This window comes from Rhinolophus ferrumequinum, chromosome 19, assembly GCF_004115265.2.
Source record: "Rhinolophus ferrumequinum isolate MPI-CBG mRhiFer1 chromosome 19, mRhiFer1_v1.p, whole genome shotgun sequence".
NCBI lineage: Eukaryota > Metazoa > Chordata > Mammalia > Chiroptera > Rhinolophidae > Rhinolophus > Rhinolophus ferrumequinum.
Genome location: NC_046302.1, coordinates 47,671,467 through 47,692,306, shown reverse-complemented (window position 1 = coordinate 47,692,306; position 20,840 = coordinate 47,671,467). Strand labels below are relative to the sequence as shown.

The 20,840-nt window shown below is 43.7% G+C and overlaps 1 protein-coding gene across 1 annotated transcript; it reads right to left on the bottom strand.

Annotated features, from left to right (window-relative positions):
- Window positions 1-1,997: 1,997 nt before the first annotated feature.
- Window positions 1,998-15,379, bottom strand: SEC11C (SEC11 homolog C, signal peptidase complex subunit). Its single transcript, XM_033087871.1, has 6 exons — window positions 15,195-15,379; window positions 10,013-10,122; window positions 7,092-7,241; window positions 4,894-5,013; window positions 2,813-2,870; window positions 1,998-2,198 (listed from the first exon to the last, which is right to left on the bottom strand). Exons 1-6 carry the CDS (start codon window positions 15,279-15,281, stop codon window positions 2,145-2,147), a joined length of 579 nt encoding a protein of 192 aa, XP_032943762.1. The 5' UTR covers window positions 15,282-15,379; the 3' UTR covers window positions 1,998-2,144.
- Between the last annotated feature and the right edge of the window lie 5,461 nt (window positions 15,380-20,840).

The following is a 20,840-nucleotide window of genomic DNA, read 5'->3' as shown; positions in this document are numbered from 1 at the left end:
TGGGGTAGATTTCAAAGCTCTGACTGAAAGGGTGTCACCATCACATTGTTCAGTGAAAAGAGGACATGTCTGTAAAACTGTATGTGGGGACAGAGCCAGGAGTGCAGTTTCTAGGCTCTCGGCCTCATGTGGAAAAGTGCTCACTCGGGTAGTAAATGGCCGTCAACTGTGATTGGATGGCCATCAGCTGTGGCTGGTTGGCTGTCAGCTGTAACCAGTGAGCCATTGGCCACTAATATAACTGCTGTGGCTACGCTAGCAGGAAATGGGGGCTAGCAAGGAGATGGTGGCTGAGCCTGCAAGCGGCAGATTGCAGTTAGCACCCCGGCGGAATGTGGGTTGTGGATTGCAGAGAAGTAGATGGCAGGTTGCGGACAGTGTGGCTCCTGCTTCCTGTGTCTCCAACCCAGCCGCCAGCAAGAATATAGTGGTATGACTCCCCTACCTATGGCTCCGTGCGTGTTCCTTTTTGGTATCACCATATCGTGCGTTCTTGTGTGGGGAGCCGGAGCTGAGACCCCGCATGACACCCTGGATGACACTGTATATTTGAAATCACTGGCCTCCTGTCTATCCCACTATCGCTTTGCTACGTACAGTGTGGTCCAGGCACCAGCAGAACAGGCGGCTCCGGCATTCCCTGGGCAAGCCAGGAATGCAGAATCTCAGGCCCCACCCCGGACATCCGAGTCAGACCCCTCCCCCCGCCCCCCCCAGGGTGTTCTGCAGGCTCAGGAACACTGGAGAACAACATTGCCTTGGACGGGGCCTCGCATTTGCTGGAACGCTCTCCCCAAGATTTACATGCCTCCTTCCCTCTTTCTCTTAACTCTCCTTAATGTCACCCCACCACCCAGGTCTTCCCTGACTTCCCCATGAAAAGCCCTCTCTCAGCTCACCCTGTTTTATCTTTCCTCATAGCGACTGTCACTCCTGGAACGTCTGTTCCTCCCACAGGGCTACAGACTCCATCTGGGGTGGGACTCTGTATCCCCAGCACCTAAGACAGTGGCTGGGATATAAGTGCCTGATACATATTTGAACAGGGGCAGACGGGTGGCTCAGTTGAGTGCGAGCTCTGGGCAACGGGGCTGCCGGTTCGATTCCCACATGGGCCAGCGAGCTGCGCCCTCCGCAACTAGAATGAAGTCAATGAGCTGCTGCTGAGCTCCCAGGCGGCCGGATGGCTCAGTTGGTTGGAGCGCGTCCTCTCAACCACAAGGTTGCTGGTTCGACTCCCGCAAGGGATGGTGGGCTGCGCCCCCTGCAACTAACAACGGCGAGTGGACCTGGAGCTGAGCTGCGCCCTCCACAACTAAGACTGAAAGGACAACTTGACTTGGATGGAGTTGATGAGTCCCGGAAAAAATATACTACTGTTCCCCAACAAAAAAACGTCCTGGAAATACACACTGTTCCCCAATAAAGTCTGTTCCCCTTCCCCAATAAAATCTTAAATATATATTTGAATGAAGAACTACTTTATATGCAGGACTCCAAGTGATGCAAATATCTAACACCTAAACTAAACTAAAATGTGGAGATCCCTGGAAAACTGAGGAAACAGACATGCCCCCTTTACCCGTCTGTACTTTTTGCAACTTTTCAAGAGTGTGCAGTTTTTATACCTTATTAATCACTCTTCAAATAATTTATCCAACCATCTCAAGATATATCAAACCACAGAAACAAAGTGGATTACACCCTTCCTTCTAAAAAGTTTTAGGCTTTATTAATTATCAGTTTACTTTAATAAATAAGAAACCATCTCCTTTCAAGGGCCTGTTTGTTTCCCCCAGAAATGCTACTACTATGCAAAGAATTTTGTTTTTGAAACTCAAGACATCACAACTACAGCACGTGGACAATACGTTCTCCCCCACAAATGGCCTGCCTGATTCTTGAAGTGGTGCAGACCCTCATCCTCGGTTTAGAATGACCATGAGTGGCAGATGGATTGAGCAGATTCAAATCAGAGCCCACAAAAGAAAATCATCTTTACTGATGAATCATTTATTTGGACAAGACACAAACATCTCCGCATTGTTTCCCTTTATACAGAAAGTAGAACATTTCAAATATATTAGTTTTTCTCTTTTTCAATAGAATTCATTTCAATCTGGTCCCAGGAACTGCTTCTCATTTTAGGATTCACGTTTTAGTAACACATATGCACCCATTACAGCTAAAAGAGCATACTGTAAAGAAAACACAATGGAAAATTACTGTGAGGTCTACAAATAAATTTGGTTTGTAAATGTGTTCAGATAAGTCTGTTCAATACTAGACTGAGGACAGAATCAAAAAATGACATCTTCCCATGCCTTGTTCTCCAAATTAGCTGTTCAATGCCACATTGTGGTTAAAAACCCAAAAACATATCGATGGACTAAGGATCAAAACCCAATAAAGACAGCTAACGCACCGCTCATTCCTGCGGAAGTTTCCTATTGTTTCTCAAGGGTTTTTAAAAAATAGATACCGTTTTTATTCAAGTCGAGAGCATATAAGCATTACTAAGTTTATTGTACTACTTTTTTTTTTGTATGTTTACAGACTTCTATGATAAGAAACAAATGTATAGGTACCATTTTAGAAGACGCTATGAACATAAAAGACAAAAGTAGCTATTTCAAATAATTGATTTCAATGACAATAATTAAAACAATTATGTTAATTTGCGTAGTTAACTACAAATAGTCTGCAGAAAAAAGAACTAGCAAAACATTTTGAACAAACTGTATCTTTATAGCTATACATGTAAAAGCTCCAATATGTTTTCAAAAATACAGACACACACACAAATTCCTACCTTGAATTTTGGATAGTCATTCATTATTATGGTCACCATACCAACATATGGTAAAAACCTAAATTGTGGGATAAAAAGCCAGGTATATAAAAATTGTCTGTAATATAACAACTTTTGAAAACACTACAAATCAGCTTTAGGAAGCAAATCTGCCTTGAGACTACCACTGATTGGGACTTTGAAAGCAATATTCACTCCTCTCTTAAAAGGCTTCCTTAGTGAAAAGCATCAGCGCTAACAGCCAGGACAATTTTTAAAGCAGACACACGACTTCCTAGAGATGCTACTTGTCTTCACTTGCTGTATTCCCCATAACAGAATTAAAGTCAGTAGCTGAGCCACTTGTACAAATGGAATGGGCAGCTTTTATCAACCTAAGTTCTTCATTTTTCAGCAGAGAAGTAAGATGCAGATAGCTTCTCTAAAGACTGCTGTTAGAGAAGCATTTAAAGTACACGGATAATCCGTGTGTAACGGACAGAATCATCATTATTTTCATTCCACTGGGCTTCTCAGATGTCACAGACAAGTGTACTGGGCGGTGAATACAAATGTGAAATCCATAACTCACACCCATATGATTACAATCCCAGAGAGAAAAGGTTTAGAGCAGTCTAGCCGACAATTACACTGGCAAAATTAATGTCAATTTGTAATCAGCTTGACCCAGTCTCCATCATCTCACCTTTAGTCTCCTCCAGTCTTATTTAAATCAGTAGCTTCACCCTCCCGCTTATACAAAGCCTATCACCAGAGTGATAGGCTTTGTATAAGGGACCCGACCAGCTGAAGTTCTCTCTCATCTTCCCATAGATAATCAAGTGAAAATACAACAGAGTAGAAATTGTTAAAAGGTGAGCAGAGGGAGAAAAAGGGTAGAAAGAGGCTTTAAACCACAATCTGAATAAAGCTGAATCTTAGCAAATGGTAACCAGTATTCTCCAGCCTTACACAGCTGGTGGGATTTACGTAAGATAAAAAAGACATTTCTAACGAGGGTTAAACATAAAGAGTCACCAAAAGAGGGGAAGAATCACTTTTTTTTGGTTTTCTAATTAGAGGATATACTCTCTGCTTTGTCAATCAGAAACAGAACTCACTGCTGGAACAATTATGCAAAGGCAAATATTAAAAGATTTATCAGAGGACTGTTTTTAATAGTGAAAAACAGGAAATCATTTAAATATCCACCAAAAGAGGATTAGTTAAATAAGCCATGATTCTCAGGGGCACAGCATGTAGCCATTTAAAAAGAGTTAGAGATAGATTTGACACAGAAAGCTATTTCCAACTTCCTGTTGGGTAAAACTAAATTAAATTCTATGTAAAATCATATATTTTATATACATACATACATCTGTATAGGTACAGGGAATGTCTAGAATATTTACCAAAGTGTTAACAGTGGGTTAGCTCTGAGAGAATTTCTTGTAATTGTTATTTAAAATCCACAAATAACTAATCTCTAGGTGAGGGTTTATTTCAAAAATAGAATTAATGGGGGGTGGGGGATGAGGGTGAGGGGGATCAAATGTACGGTGATGGAAGGGGAGCTGACTCTGGGTGGTGAACACACAGTGTGATTTATGGATGATGTGATACAGAATTGCACAACTGAAATCTATGTAATTCTACTAACAATTGTCACCCCCAATAAATTAAAAATAAATTAAAAAAAAAAAAAAAAACAACAACAACAACAAAAAAAAATAGAATTAAGCTGATGATAATATACTTACACTCAGTTTTGGATGTTAGGTCCTTAGTTAATTCTAAGTTTTGTTCAGTCATCACAGTATAAACTAAAAGTAGTTATAACTCACCTGACACATAACACAGAGGGTGCCAGAAAAAAAAGAAATGTATACCATTTAAAGAAAGGAAAAAACTGTATTAAAATTATAATAACCAATATATACTGATAACAAAAGATGAATACAAGTCATGTATATACATTTTTTTGGCACCCCCAGTATTTGTAGTGAATGACTGATTCTAGTATCCTATACATTTAGTTTCTTTGTTTCTAAATTTTTTTCTAGTTTCTAAATCTTCTATATGGCTTAAAACTTAATCCTTACCCTCTGGCTCTCCCCACCACGTCCTTCTTTTCGAGCCAGTTCTGGCCTTCTTTGTACAAGCCTCTGTCATCAACTTCATTATTATCTCCTTTAGTCAGAAATTTGATGTCTCCATTATCTCTGGAAAGCAAAATAATGTACTTTCAAAAACTATTTTCAGCACAGCATCATTAGAAAAATATTAGTTTACCCAAGCAACATCTTTAAAGCCAGATACGGGCATCTAGAAAAGCAGTCAAAGAGACCCTGATCTATCTTGGTCTAAGAGGACTGCTTACAAAAGCACAAAATCTAATCACAATTTTATAGACTTAAATTCTAAAACACTCAAGTTACCTTGACAACCAAAAAACAGAGCAAAGCACAAGGGCACCAGTAAAGCAATGATTAGCTTCCAGCGACTGTTTTCACTCTTTCTTAGTCCTCATGGACCAACTTGTTAACATGGATTATTTTCCTCTTCACTCTAGACATGAACGTGGTCCCAGATCACACCGATTTGAGCACAAAGTAAGTCAAATATATGTGTGCTCTTACGTCTCTTCAAATTCACTTTTCCTTGCTAATTACAGAATGTGTTAATGCATTATTTCCTTCACCACTGAACCAAGTGGTGTAAAATCTGGTTTCAAAGAAACGGGAATCATAAATGGCATAAAACCAATATGTTAAAGAGATACGCAGGATTCATTTTAAACATTCTAAACTGGTGTTTACATAGTCTTGACACTAGAAACACAGTATTATAGCATCATAAAGCTGTAAAGAGGGTCTTCTCTCAATAAGACAAATGAAAACATGCACCATTATAATCTGGTAAAAGCTTAAAAGTCCACAAAGAATTGAAATTACACCAAAAGGAGCAAGCTGATTTGCAGCCATCGTTATTAGAGAAATCAAGAGATAAAAATTCGGGCAGTCTCTCTCACAATTCATGCAAATCACAGCAAGTCACCATTATTCCCTCAGTTTTGAACAATTTATCATCTTTAGAAATTATTTTTAAGCCAGGTGAGAGGATTGTCACATTATGACGGAGCGTACTTCTTCATCAGTAAGTTAACAAGTAGATGTCAAGTAACAACAGTGCAGTACCATGTAGTAACACAAACTGAAACTGGGTCAATTCTAACGCTTGGAGTGAAATGAATATTTTAAGTATCAACATCTTTGGGGAACACTGGAAGCAGTGAATGAAATGAGAATCTAAATACCGAAATGTACAAAATAGTTACCACACACACACAGGATGAGAAATGCTCCATTAAAAACACAAATACACAAGGGGATCAAATATATGGTGATGGAAAGAGAACTGACTCTGGGTGGTGAACACACAATGCGATATATAGACGATGCAATACAGAATTGTACACCTGAAATCTATGTAACTTTCTAACAACTGTCATCCCAATAAACATTAATTAATTAATTAATTAAATAATACAAATACACATACCTAAATTTAATGCCGTAACTCATGCAGGAGAAAATGCTACACTAAGCTGCATAAAGGTACATGAATAACCGAGTATATAAAATATAACATTTTCACTAATTATGTGACTGTATTCTCTCGTGGGAACTCAATATATTTGAGCTAGAAGTAATTGTTTCTGGTTCTCAAAAGGTGTCATAATAAGTCATCACTGGCATTTAAAGGAAAGGAAAGGCCATTTGTGTGGGGGCGGGGAATTAATGCCGGATATATAATGACTGATTCATGGGCTGAAGTGGGGAAAGGAATTTTTATTCATCCAGGGCCAGCATTACTGTCGAGAATGCCAGTTGGCCCAAAGTGACATAAAGAAACAGGTAGCTTTCTGCATTTCAGAAAATAATTCTCCGTACCAAAATCATTCTCAGTTACAATGGGATTTTATTTCCTTTGGGTCTCCTTCAAATAACGAATATGCTACAACGCAGTCCACCTTATACTGGGCATCAATGTAAATTTTTCAAGTTCTTTAATGAACATCAGTTCATTCAGTTCTCACAACCACCCTGCGGGTGATTACGGGGAAAGCACGATCATTCCCCGCTCACAGCCTGAGTTAAGTAGCAGGTCAGAGTCACCCAGCTACTCGAGAGCAGAACTAGGAACATAATTCAGTACTTCTTCCACTTTCTACTCAACCATTAAAACAGTCTATCAAAAACTTACAAAATACCACCAAAGAGAAGTAAAGCCTCTTTACTTTTCATGAACTTTGATCACTCGGTGAACTATAGGAATGTCTCGTCCTTCGACCTTAAACACGACGATTTCACCGGCTCTAATGGGGTCGTCCCGGAAATTTGTTAGGAACAGAAGGTCGCCCCTGTGAAAGGCCGGCTCCATGCTGCCACTGGAAAGAAACACAACATCACATCCAATTACTCTCAGGTCACAAGGGGAACATTCCAATTCATAAAGTATGTAATAATAGACATCTGAGTTAACAGTTCAACCTTCATCAACAGTCCAGTAGATCTATAAGCTATAAAGCAAGCCACAGTGTTTCCATGTGACTGTGCCAGGTGATAACAAGTGAGAAAGGAGACGATTTCTTAGATTTACATCTGAGAAGGGCACTAGGAGGCCTGCCTGCAGTTTGCAGTCAGCAGAAAAAGAACCCAGAAGAATGTGAAGTAAAAGCTGCCGATGTTTAGCCTTAAACAAGTCCTACATCTGCAAACACACTACTATTTTCATTCAGACTCTGCTAGCTGGTTAATACTCGAGGGGAATTCTTCCGTTTTACGGTGTATCCCCAGCACCTAGGACACGGACGTCCTGGCTCAAGGAGTGAGGAACAAACAAATGAGCACGCGAGGTGGGTGAGCTATCCGACCGCCAGGCCGTGGTGTGGGGCAAAATTCCAAACCAAGTCTTTTGACTCCTGCAGCAGCATCCTTTCAACCATATTCCACAGAATGCCCGATTCTAACCAATGTTGACCCTTTTCCATGTGGAGGTGAGTAAACAAGCCCACATGACACCAGGTGAAGCCCAGGCCAAAAACCTTGTCATCTAGTGGAAGCTGAAATTATCAAAACAGAATTTGTTTTACATATGCGCATGCTTTGCTTTAATGCATGAGAAAATAAATAAGTCCTAGAAATAGGGTGATATAGGGGCTGTGCAGCCAATGAGCGAGTCTGTGGAGAGCAAGACGGGGGAGAATGAGCCAGATGAGTGAAAACATGGGGAGCCTTAGAGGAAAACGTGGGTTCGCAGTGGAAGCAGCTCAGTACCTCGGCCCCCACCCCGCCGCCCTCCCAGCCCTGGCACATCTTAAACCTGTCAGCACACATGGAATGCAGCAAGGAAAAATGCAGCGCAGGGTGGCCTGTCACTAAGTCCCCGCTGATGTGTTTATTTTTAAATGAAACCAGTGACACTGAGGATGGTAATAGATCTAGCATTCAGAAAAGGTGGAAAGGGCTAGAAATATAAAAGATTAAGAGGGTAAGAAAGAGAAAACACCTGAGTAAAACTACATTTGGGGTTTTCTAACCCCCGACATGGAAGTTTATTTTATCTTCTTCTGAAAATAAAACATAGCTGCTTCAGGATTTTGTTTTCTTTTGAAGAATAATAGCTAAAATGCTGAAGGTAATATCTTCATCTATTGCTTCATCTTTACTCTTTCAACAAAATTCCTGAAGACACACAATGGGAAGATGTTTCTAGAAAGCCATCTCAGTCTGCGATAACAAGCCTTGCAGCTAGAAAACCCTCCTGGCCGAGTAGAGGCAGGAAGAGCACACCGGCATCCGGCATCAAGAGTTATTACCGTGTCCCAGCAGTTCCTTGAAATGTCTCACTAATATCAACTTACACTTGCTTTCCTCATGGGCCAGAGATTCCCCCAAGGTCACACATTTCTCATGATGTCACCTCTTTATATTGATAAACCAAATTGCTTTAGAATTGTAAAGGATGCTTTTAAAAAGTCCCTACAGCCTGTACTTTCCCAATAATTCTGCGTCAGTGTGTCTGCATGATTTAAGGAGAGCCAGAACACCTCAAATCTAGTCTTGGCGCTGCCAAAAGTGGTTGTGACATCCAGAAGACGTGGCCTCTCTGGGCCTTGGGTTCCCTATCCGTTAAATGGGAGGGCCATTGAAATTTGAGGTTTTTAAAATTCTTATATTTTTAAAAAGCCTTAAAATGCATCCTTCCCATGAAATCCTACCAGGAAGTATACTAGATGGTACCTAAAAGTGGAGCTGTTGTAACTGAAGCAAGGCTAAGGTGTCTGGAATCCATGTCTCGGTCTCCTTCGGCCTCCCAACCTCCCACCCAGCCCCCAGGCCGGGCACGCCTGGAGCACCGTGTGAACCCCAGTGGATCAGGCGCCCCAGGCTCTCCTCAAGCTCCTAAATTGATGAAAGAGCTGCATCTCTAGACGTGGGCCCCTGGCCAGCCACACAAGGGCAGCCTGGTGAGGCAGGGCCATGGCTGACGCCCATGACCGGGCACCGGGGCCCAGGGCAGGGAAGGGCACTGACCCTGCCCAACTCTATAGCCCACTGTGACACCTGTAAAACAGAGGGCTCCGTCCCCAACCCACAGTAAGAATCAGTCAGCTAAGACACAGGGGCAGTTCCACTTGGATGACTTTATGGCTATTTGAAGTTAACTAAAGTATCAACCTTTCTAGAAGAAACAGTCTGTACTTTAAGAGTGACCGTCTGGAAGAGGAAACAGCCACCTACAAAAGCAAAGCAGAAGTAGATGGAAAAACTACCAAACACTCTGCTAACCACTGGGGAAAACCAAGTCACAGTTTTAAATTACCTCTGTTTAAAAGTCCATTTGTACACAAAGAATGTATTAATGCCCTATTATTAAACTGTCATTTTACGAGGATTCAAACGTGAAAATACAAAAGCAAATATATTACCCTGCAGTATCAGCATCAACATGATACAAGCTCTGAAATGTCTGTTGGAAAAGAAGGTTTTTCAACAAAAGCCAGAAAAAGCGAAACAGTCTCCAAACACCTATCGATAAAGAAGACTCTTGCGAGTTGGTCCAGTTAAAACCCTGAGTCTTGGCTATCACGCAGGCTTTCACCAGGGCGCCGCTGCTCCTGGTCCCGGCAGCAGTGTGACAGCCTGAGGGACTCACCTGAGCACCACCACGATGGGGCTCTCGCTGCCAGTGAGGACGATCAAGCCTTTCCAGATCATGAGCGCAGAAGACACGATCATGGCAAAGTTTAAAACCTGGTAATAGAGCTGGAACGAAAAGGGCCAAACCAAAGATGAAAACCAGTGGCACAATATGAACGAGGCCTAAGCAGGCGTGCTTGTTTAAAAAAAAAAAAAAAAAAAAAAAGCTGTGATGACACGAAGTTAATTCACACACTACAAACTAGGCAGTATTTCAACTTTCGTCCATGGAGTGAGCCTTCCCGATACACGTCTGCATCTCTCCTTCAATGAGAGAAAAGGGAGAAAAACCACAGCCTTTAGTGGGATCTGCTTTGTCAAAGGCTTGCTGAGACTCCGCTTTCCTCCCGGGATTTCAGCACCTGCTGCCCTGAAGGGCCCGCCACGCAAGTCCTACCGCTAGGGCTTCAGGTCTAGTGAGGGGCGCACGCCCGACCTGAGCGCCGGGCACACGCCGTGTGGGCACCTCGGACTACTCCTCAGCCACTCGGCCGGAGCCACCCACACGAGGCTTCAGAGTCCCTCGGCACTTAGCAAGGAGGCAGCTCTGCATCTGCAAGTACGTTGTAAACGTCAACAAATTGAAAGTCAACTTTCAATACCCGGATGTGCAGATTTCCCATAAACGGAAGGCCACACCAGTCAGCCTCTAATGCTAAGCTCACCTTGCCCCACCTTAGACCACTGAGTGAAGACGCAGGGGATTTGTCTTCGACCCTCCCTGTATCACCTGCTGCCTGCCCAACCTGCCAACCCCAAGGACTCAGGGCAAAAGCAACCCCGGCCCCCGTTACCACACCCCACCCAGCTGCAGCTGAACTGTCGGCTCAGGTGTCTACCGACCTCCGAGACGCTACAGGGACACAAGCCGCTGTGCCTAGTACTGCTCCAGGGCGAGCCGCTCCGGGCAGCTGCCCTTACTGTCCGCAGGCGGCTCCTCACCCCGGGACCTGCCTCAACCTTCCTCACCACCCCTCCGCCACTGCCCTGGGATCTGCAGAGCCCTGCGGATGGCCCAGCAGCACCAGGGCGGCTCAATTCCTGGACCTCCTCATCTGCAACGACTTCTCCCTCCAGCTGACCCATCTTCTCTCAGCAACAGACCTGCAACTGAAAGCGCTTGATCCCCAGGTCCCTCATCCCATTATCGCCCTGTACCTGACCAGGTCCGCCGCTCCTCTGGCCTAGGTGCTCACCTACACGCAGGACCCCGTTCTTTCCCGAGCTCCACCTTCACTTGGTCTCTGCATCCTCAGCACACTGTCTCCCCAAGCACAGTACCCACCTTCTCCACTAGGCCTGGCAGCCCTTCCTCCACAACCTTCCAGGAGTATAACCTCACCCCTGTAGGGAATAAAGTTCCAGACCCCCACCTGGGAGAGGGAGACCATTGAGGGGGTGGGGAGGACAGCGAGGGGTCTGTTTCTCAGCTTCTGTCGAATTTGTTTTAGCCTCACCTCCCCTTCACCCCCAGTTCCAGAGAGAAGGGTTCTTTCTGCCAATACTTGGGTCTTTGAGGATTCTGCAGCATAAATGAGAAGAGTTATTCCTCAGTTTCCTACACTGCTGCTTTAGGATTTCAGCTTTTTCTGGCTGTCGGTTACCACTCTTTCATCTGTTTTCTAGCGTCTACTTTTTTATTGATCTCATTTCCTTTCCTAGTTTCCTATCTTGGAGCAAAACAGAGGTAAAAGCTTAAAGCTATTCATTTTCTAGAGCAGAAATACAAGTGGTGAATAAATATTGAACGTGTTCAAACCAAATCCTGCTCTACCCTCCTGGCCCCACTTTTTCTGCCTGGCGAACGTAAAGGGTTCTTTTGTTTGTGCGTTTTAATGCTAACGGGCAGTGCTTGGCAAGGGCGCACTGTTGTGGGGATGCAAGTCACCACAATCATTCCGATAGCAATTTCGTATCCAGAGGTTCCTGTGGGGCCAGTAATCCTAGGAATTCAGTCTAAAATAAAGGCAGAGAGGGAATGATGGCCCAAAGATATTTATCACAGTCTTATTTCTAATAACAGGGTAAAGGAAATAAAATGAGCAACAACGGAGAAATGATTCAGTAAATAGTGGCAAATTTCTGTACTATTTAAAACAATGTTTAAAGACTTTTAATGACATGACAATTTGACAGGATATCATAAGGCCGTTAAGATAACCATTTCGAAATGTGACACAACATGAAAACATATTCTGTTATGATTCTAGGGTAGGAAAAGCAGAGCTCAAAACTGTCTCTTGCTAATATTGTATCTATGTGAAATTATGTAATTTGACGTAATTAGGAAGGATATGACTGAAAGTGGGGACATAAAAAGGCAATTACAATAACTGAAGATATTTTGATGTAATGAAAGACAAGAGGTAAATAAATGTGATTCAAAGTTAAAGTTACACACCATTTTTCAAAAACTCTGGCTAGTATGAATTTCATAATAGCAAATTATGAAACTATCCTTACATTCCCAAGAGAGCAAAAAAGGAAACTGGAAGGCCAGGCAGATATAAATTGTTGGGCTACAATACGCTACACCGTTGCTTCTAAAATAAGTCACATCAGTCTAAAGCAAAAGCTGTCCTCTAGGGTTCACTCAAAAACTTCTCCACCTGTTCTGCCTGACTTAAAGATTTGATAAAACAAGTCGTTTCATTATGAATTACAGATCTGATTAGGAAAGCCCCAAGCCACAGTTTTAAACAGATTTTCATGTTTAGGGAAGTTTTCAAACCAGCAGGCTACATACACACTGATAAAGGAACATTATAAAATCTTGACATTTACCCAACAATGACTGAGTACTAAGAATATATTTTCCAGTATGATTTTCTATGCTTGAAAAACTCATTGAGAGGAAGTAAAATGAATTCGTCAGAAAAACTTCCTTTGAGCAAGACATCTATTACCTAAAGAAATGGCCATTTAAACAAAACCCCGACAATCGAGTGAACTGCAAAACCAAAGATCACACTTCCAACACCGTACCATTAAAGGAACCTACTACTGTGAGTCCAGGATTAAAATCCTGGAATCTAGACACATAATTTTGATTAACTACTGACAAGCCTACTGGGATCTGAAAAACAGACCATTATGTTTTACTGGTGCCTTTTGTTGTTGTTCATCTTTGCCCACCGACTTTGTATGCTTGGCCCTTAATAACCCCGCAGAGTTTAGAAGAAGGCCCACACTTAGTCTGTGTCAACCAAAGATGAAATAGCCAATGTCTGAGGGTTTTAAACAAACATTTGAGACCAGATCATTCTGGCTGACAGCATGTCAGCAGAAATGCCAGTGGCTGTATCTCTTTCTCTCCTCCTCACTGCAGAAACAAAGAGCCCTTGTGTTTGCATGTGGCTTTGGCCTTAATTAATAGTAAGCAGGGGAAGCAGAGAAAGGAGGTCCCACTTCCAGGATTGGTGGAGCGTGTATGCCTGACAAGGTGTCCCAGGATGCTATTTTGGAGGAAAAAGGAAAAAGAAACAAGTAAAAGAACAAAGCTTTAAAAACAAACAAACAAACAAAAAAGCATACCAGGAGACAGCAGATTTGAGATTCTGAATTTTAATTAGAAGACTAGCAAAACATCGGCAAAGCAACAGCTACCATGGGGCTTACCATGGAAAGTGGGAATGCACAGCTCTTTCAAAAGGCAAAGAAAGGGGTTTAGAAATTGGTAATTCATCAGAAGGCCCTCCTGACAGTCTGCAGGTTTAACCGTCAGTAAACCAGGACCCTAAGTCTAGATGTTTCAATAAAGCTCGATTTCCTGGATGATTTTCTTGGGGACAGTTTCAGTGCTCAGGGCATTTGCTGTTGGTTTTTCGAGTGTGATAATCACTGCCACAACTCAATCCCACAGACATTTCCAGGAGCTCATCAGCTATGCAAACCTAGAAACGACCAGATTCTAAACACAGTTCACGAAATGCAAGTCTCCAAACTCTCCCATATTACTGCACTAGTCTGAAATTCTACTTAGAAAACACACACACAAACACACACACACACACACACCAAACCATATGCCCAAAGGAATAAGTTGTGCCCTGCCAAGGGCGTCACCCACTCCTCAATATAAGTGGGATAAATGAAATAGGATGTCATCAAAATAATGAGAGTTAATACCATTTTCAAAGACAATCAAAACTTCCCACTAGGAAGGCTGCACTTAGCCTACTTTATTAGTAGTATCGATAGAAGTATTAGGATCCCTTAGCATTGTCTATCTAGAAACTTAATCAATCACATTTTTCCTGGAGGAGAGGGCTTCCTTTCCAGCCCCTACTCACTCTTGCCTTATATAGAAGAGAAAAAACCCAAAGACAGTGACCCGAGCCAATTGCTGGCTAAGGAGAAAGCAAGAAGGAAGTTTTCCTCTGGGGCCACAGAGGGGAAATCAACCCCAGCTGCCCACAGACCCCACTCTAACTACCTCCTATAGTCAAGGTGCAGCAGACGACGGAATCTGGGAAAGAAGTTATACCTGAAACTAATAGAATATTGTAAGTCAATTACACTTCAATAAATAAATAAATAAATAAAAAGTTAGACAAGACTTCTGGAAATCCCTTCTGGGACACTGCTTCAGTCCGCGATAACTGAGAACCGCCACTGAGCTCTCTAGGCACAAGGAGTTTTATTTAGTCCCGACGCGTGGTCGGGAAAACACTTCCAGGATGGGAAGAAACGGCTCTGGGAGGCACCGCTGTACAGTCCCGGGGGCAGAAAGTCCTTTCCTTGCGCCTGCCTTTCTGCCCCTTCCATCTGCAGGCAGCCTTCCTTTGGGCGTCAGGTCTCAGGAGCCCCACAGAGAAATCTGTTCCCTCCTCCACCGGGTGGCCATTCAAATACGTGCAGACAGCTGTCACGCACGGCCGAGTCATCGCTCCTCGCTTTCTCAACATCTGACATCCATAGGACAAGATATCTATTTTCTTCCCCTTCCTAGCCACCTTCCCCTAACTGGGCTCTTGTCAGTGCAAGAAGACGCACACACGTGCCCACACGTGGGTCTGTGCGGATTTGAACCCAGGGCCTATAAGAGCCCCGAGCGAGTGTCGCGGGGCGCTGTCCTTGCCGGAGCCCTACCTGGGATGCCCAACCCCGGGCGCGCCCCCCACGCGGCCCTCCGTTACCTGGCGCTTGTTCATCTTCCTCAGGTCCCCGAAGATGTCCAAGCCCGACGCGGGGAGATGCGTCCCCACGGCACCCGCGCGCACCATAATGGGGTCTTGGGACCAAGGGGGCCCGCCGGCTCGGGTGTTACAGACAGATGCGGAGCACCCGCCGGGCCCCCGCCCACCAGCCCCGCGTCCTAGCGGGCCACGTGACCGGTGACTCGCTCAGGCGTCTGGGAATGGTAGTCCCACGAGTCTCGGCCACCAGTGTACCTGAAAGGAACCGAGAGGAACAAAACTACCACTCCCAGGATGCCGCGGGGCGACAGCCTCGTCCAGTGAAGACCCAGGGCTCCTAAGGAGGGCAGCGACGAGGCTCAGGAGCCTTGTCCGACCTTTACGAGGGAACCTGGGGGAGCGGGTGATCCTGCATGTCGCAGGGGTAACTCGGGAAAGTGACTACTCAAGAGGAACGGAATTCCCCAAGACTCTGGTCAGGCGCCAAGAGGACACCTAAAAGCTCCCTCGCATTCACCTAGCCGTGTATCTCGGCCATTGGATGACAGCACCAGGGAGGCTGGGCTTCTACACTGGCGGTGGGTTGTGTTGAATTGGGAAGGAGCCTAACGATGGGCATGGCAGATGGGCGGGGCTTAGAAAAGGCGGGACTTTTGAAACTGCGGGGTTGCAGCTCTGCAAGAGTAGTAGGATTTGAATGTAAGGGAGCGAGAGGATACAAAGATGTATCCTCTTGATCATAATTGTGTCACAACAGATATTAATTGAATGAATAAATACATAATTTAATACACGAGGAAACAGAGGCCCAGAAATATTAAATTACATGGTCAAGGTGAAGGGGCAGAGTCTGGAACAGAACTGAAATTTTAAAATTTATAATTCTGTATTACTACAGCCCTGATCCTAGATTATCTGTAGTTAATTCACTCACTCATTTATGTATTATTTATTTCATTCATTTATTCACAAATCTTTTTGGAGCACCTACAATGCACCTGGCCCTGTTCTAGGCACTTGAGAAACATCAGTGAACAAAAAAAGCAAAGATCATTTCCCTCATAAAGCTTACATTCTAGCAGAGGGAGACATAATAAGTAAATCATACAGTACCTAGAGGGGGTGGTGCTATGGAAATAAGAAAAGGCAGATAAGATAGATAAGGAGCTCTGGGGGAAGGGAGCAGTTTGCAATTTTAAATATCCCAGAAGCTGACTTACCATGAAGCTAATGAAAGATAAGCTTTGAGATGCTTCACTTGCAAAGGCTCCTTCCAAAGCCTTGAAGAAAAATGGTCATAATGGTTTTGTAAATTTTTCAAAAGCAAGATATTTGAGTTGTTATCAGTGGAGTCCTGCTTTTTTGCATTCCAACGTCCCCTCCATTGTACTTCCGCTCATGTTGGAGAGACAAGGAGCATTTTGAGGATACAGCGAAGGAGAATTTGAGTTGGGGATATATTTAGTTTGGGTTTAGTGGCTTATTTAAACCCAAATATTGGGTTTAAATATGTATGTGGTTCATGGTCATTTCGTGCCATCTGGTGTAGGGATGGCTTCTAGGAATACTGCCACCACCTGTGCCATCACCCCTGACATCACTACAGGAGGCTGCAATAGAGTGGTATCCTCATAGGAGGGTGTCCTACCGCACGTGGCCTTGGAAGTATGGGGGTAATAAAGGAGAAACAGGTTTTAAATGTAGAGAGCCAGAAGCTAGTCTGTAACATTCTTCCAAACAGCAGATGTGTAAAATCCTAAGTGGAAGATTCAGTTCTCATCAGTCCATCAGAAACATACAGTGATAGTTAAAATTAGTACTAACGAGTTGCTTGAACTAAGTGGTAGAAGTGAAGATGTTTAGGTGTGCTCAGATGGTGGACATATTGCGAAAGTAGAGTCCTCGGGATTTTTTGAAAGATGGATATAGAGTGTGAGAGAAGAGAAGAAGGGGAGGCTGACTCCAGGGTTTTTAGCCTGAGGCACCGGAAGGACAGAGTTGCCTTCAGCTGAGACCAGGAAAGCTATGGGTGGAGCAGGTTTGTGGAAGAAGAATTCACATCGCTGTGACCAACAAACCTGGGGCCCAGGTTTTACCAGCCCTGTATCCACATCATTGGGACTTTGCCTCCACGCTCCTGCTTACGCTGAGCACTGTGTAAGGACGAAGGCAGAAAGACACTGGGTGGAAATCTCTGCATACTGTCCAATCTGGGACAAGTTGATGAACTGCCAGGAACCCTGTTCCTCATCTGAAAATTAAAAACTACATTGGTTACAGCCAGTGTGGAAGATACTTCGGCAGTTTCTTACAAAACGAAGCATACTCTTACCATACAATCCAATAATTATGCTCCTTGGTATTTACCCAGGGGTGTTCAAAACTTATGTCCACACAAAACCTGCACACGGATGTTTATAACAGGTTTTTTTCATAATTGCCAAAACTTGGAAGCAACCAAAATGTCCTTCAGTAGGCAAATGAATAAACAAACTATGGTACCACCAGACAATGGGATATTATTCAGTGTTAGAAAGAAATGAGCTCTCAAGACATGAAAAATATGAAGGAATCTTAAATGTATATTAAATGTTCTTGGACATATAATTAGAAGTAAAAGAAGCCAACTTGAAAGGCAATACTGTATGATTCCAACTATATGACAGTCTGGGAAAGACAAAACTATAGAGACAGTAAACAGGTTAGTGGTTGCCAGGGGTTAGGAGAGAAGAATGTATATAGGTGGGGCACAGAGGATTTTTAGGCCAATGAAACTACTCTGTGTGATGCTATCATGGTGGATACATGTCATTATATATTTTTCAAAACGTATACGATCTACAATACCAAGAGTGAACCCTAATGTAAACTATGAGTGACAATAATGTGTCGATATAGGTTCATCAGTTGTAAAAACATACCATTCTGGTGGGGGATATCGGTAATAAGAAGGCTGTGCCTTGGGGACAGAGGATATAGGGGAATCTTTACTGTCCACTCAATTTTGCTGTGAACCTAAAACTGCTCTTAAAAAATTGAAGATGATTTTAAATTAAGAACAACGATATTGGTAGTATGTGACCTGTTTGTTAGAACAATCACAAATAGACTGTGCCCACAAGTCAAAGGGGCTCCTTAAAATGGTCAGGGAGTAGATGAAGTCTTAGCCCAAGTCTGACCCACAGGGGACCAGTTGGTGTACAGACCTACCTGTGCTCGTTTCCTCCGTTCTTGGACATATAATTAGAATAGAGATACTTGTCACTCTCAGAATCCCCACATTCTCTCTCTCATCCATAAGTAGGGGCCATGATGGTAGGAAGAGCTTAGTAGAAGCCCATACAATGCCCCCTCCCTGCCAAGATGATGAACCAGATGCAATAATGCATCCCTGGGGGAATGACAGGGAAATAACTTTTCAGTATCACACAGTTAGCTAAACCTGGAGGTGGCAAAAAACTTAAATTATTGGACTAGGCCTTAAGGAATAAATTTTAAATAATGGTCAGATATATAAATCTTGTCAACCCAAAGTGAAGTGGAGAATTTAGGCAACTCTAGATGTAACACTGTTGCAAGAATCCCACATTTCACACAAAAACATCTGTGTGTTTTAGTTGTGGGTGGTTTTGGAGCATGAATCGTCCAGCTATTGGACAATTTCTCTATTTAGAATCATACATCTAATTCTTCAAAGGGATCCAGAATTCTTCTGGGTCAAATTTCTACCCAGGGCTGGCATCTCCTCTGAAAGACTGAAATAAAAACTCTATTGAAACGTTGAACAACTCCTAAATTCTCTAGCAAAAATAGAGTAGAGGACAGCCACTTATGAAAAAGTATGCTCAACACTGTTTAAGTTGTGCTTCCTTAATACCAGTCCCTTAAAAACAGGAAAAGAGGCTCATTTGGTGAAGAAGAAAAAGCAGAAGCCACGACACCCAACCTGCCATTGCCCAACCTCACACCCCTGGCCACAGGGCAGGGTCCACACTCAGCATCCACAAGTTCCCTCACATGACAGCTGTGATCTTGGAGGTCCCTCGTGGACCAGTTCCTGATGCTGCTGGGCCCTGTTTCGTCTGTTTGACTTGTTCTTACAAAAGAAGTCATTCAAGTCAAGTGAGGTCTTAAAGGCCGACCAAGCGCCCCAAGGGTCTCCAGGCCCACCCTTGACAGGGGCTCAGCCTCTCTCTGTCTCTGGTCTCAGCTCCTCATTTCTCCATCTCCAGCAACGCTGTGAGGGCAAATACAGGCTTAGCTCCTATTGGCCTGTCTCCTCCAAAGTCCTAGGAAAAGGAGCAGGGTTCAGTTCCTATTGGCTCTATTGCCACTATCCGGGGAGAACCAGTTTAGCTAGTATCAGAAATCAAGCATTCCTCTGCCCGGTTCTTGATCATTATACAGTGGCCTTTGATTTGTTGTGTATCTTAAATCAAAACACAGTGTTGCTTTATTTCTCCGTCTTCCATGGAGAAATGAGCATTTTAATTTTCTGTATGAAATCTCCTAAACATACACCCTCTCTTTACAATTCCCAGACACCATCACTCCCCTCTCGAAATCAGAAGTAGAACCTGAAGAAATCTCCCAAACAACGGACTCTCTTATTTATTGATTTATTTGCTTCATTGAGCACTAGGAATCCAGAGGTGCATAAGACCCAGTTCTTAGATCCAGTTGAAGCTGTAAATGTGCAGACATGATGACCATACAGCCTGACAGGTGAACTAGAGAGGCCATAGGGAAAGGAATGCACTCTGGTTTAGAAACCCCTCAGCACACTGGGTAGCCCTTGTGGCGGGGGTGAGGCACGGCTACAGAAGCAACACCAGCCAAGATTGTTTGCATGTTTAGTTTGTATCCATTAAGTGTTTATTTTATTATCAATTTCATTCTTACAAAACTCTGGTTTTTGTAAGAATGGAAAACAAGTCTAAGCGATCATGAGTGACTTGTCCAACGTCACAGAGCTAAGCGATGACAGAGTCACAACTTGAATCCAGCTCTGCCAAATCCAAACTCACACTCCCATTCGTTCTCTGTACCGCCCAGTCTCTCCACGGTTCTTTCCTGCCCTTTGAAGACCCCGGGACTGCGTGAGCAGACACAGTGCCAGGGAGGAGTTTCAAATTTTGGTTTCCAAGTTCAAGTTACTGTCTACAGATGGCTGGCGTTGGAAGCCAACAGCAGCCCAAGTCACAAGCGCTGCAGAGACTCGGGGAGCCTGGTCTACTTGTGCTTGATGGAGAGAGGCAGGACTCATCGTCCAGCGGAGCACAAACAGCAAGACATCTGATGGAGGACTTGGAATTTGGTCGTAGTGAGAACACTGGAGTTTGTCTGGCTGGTAGGAATGAATTGTGTCATCTCAGGTCTGAGTCAGCAGCACCTGGTTAATGGTGCCAGACACCAGCGTTCTGAGTCATTCTCCGCCTGCTCTGCCTTTGCATCTGTGGAAGGATCTGTCTCAGAACTGCACTCTTACCCGAGCTGTCATTATCAGAGGGTGGAAATTTGGGCTGCCTCTACCTCCTCCTCAATTTGTCTCCCACTCTTCTGCCTAAGTGCTCATGTCAAAATAAGCCATCTCTCCAACTACCACCCTCTTCTATCTTGGCTGACTCTTCAGATTACCTCCCTTTG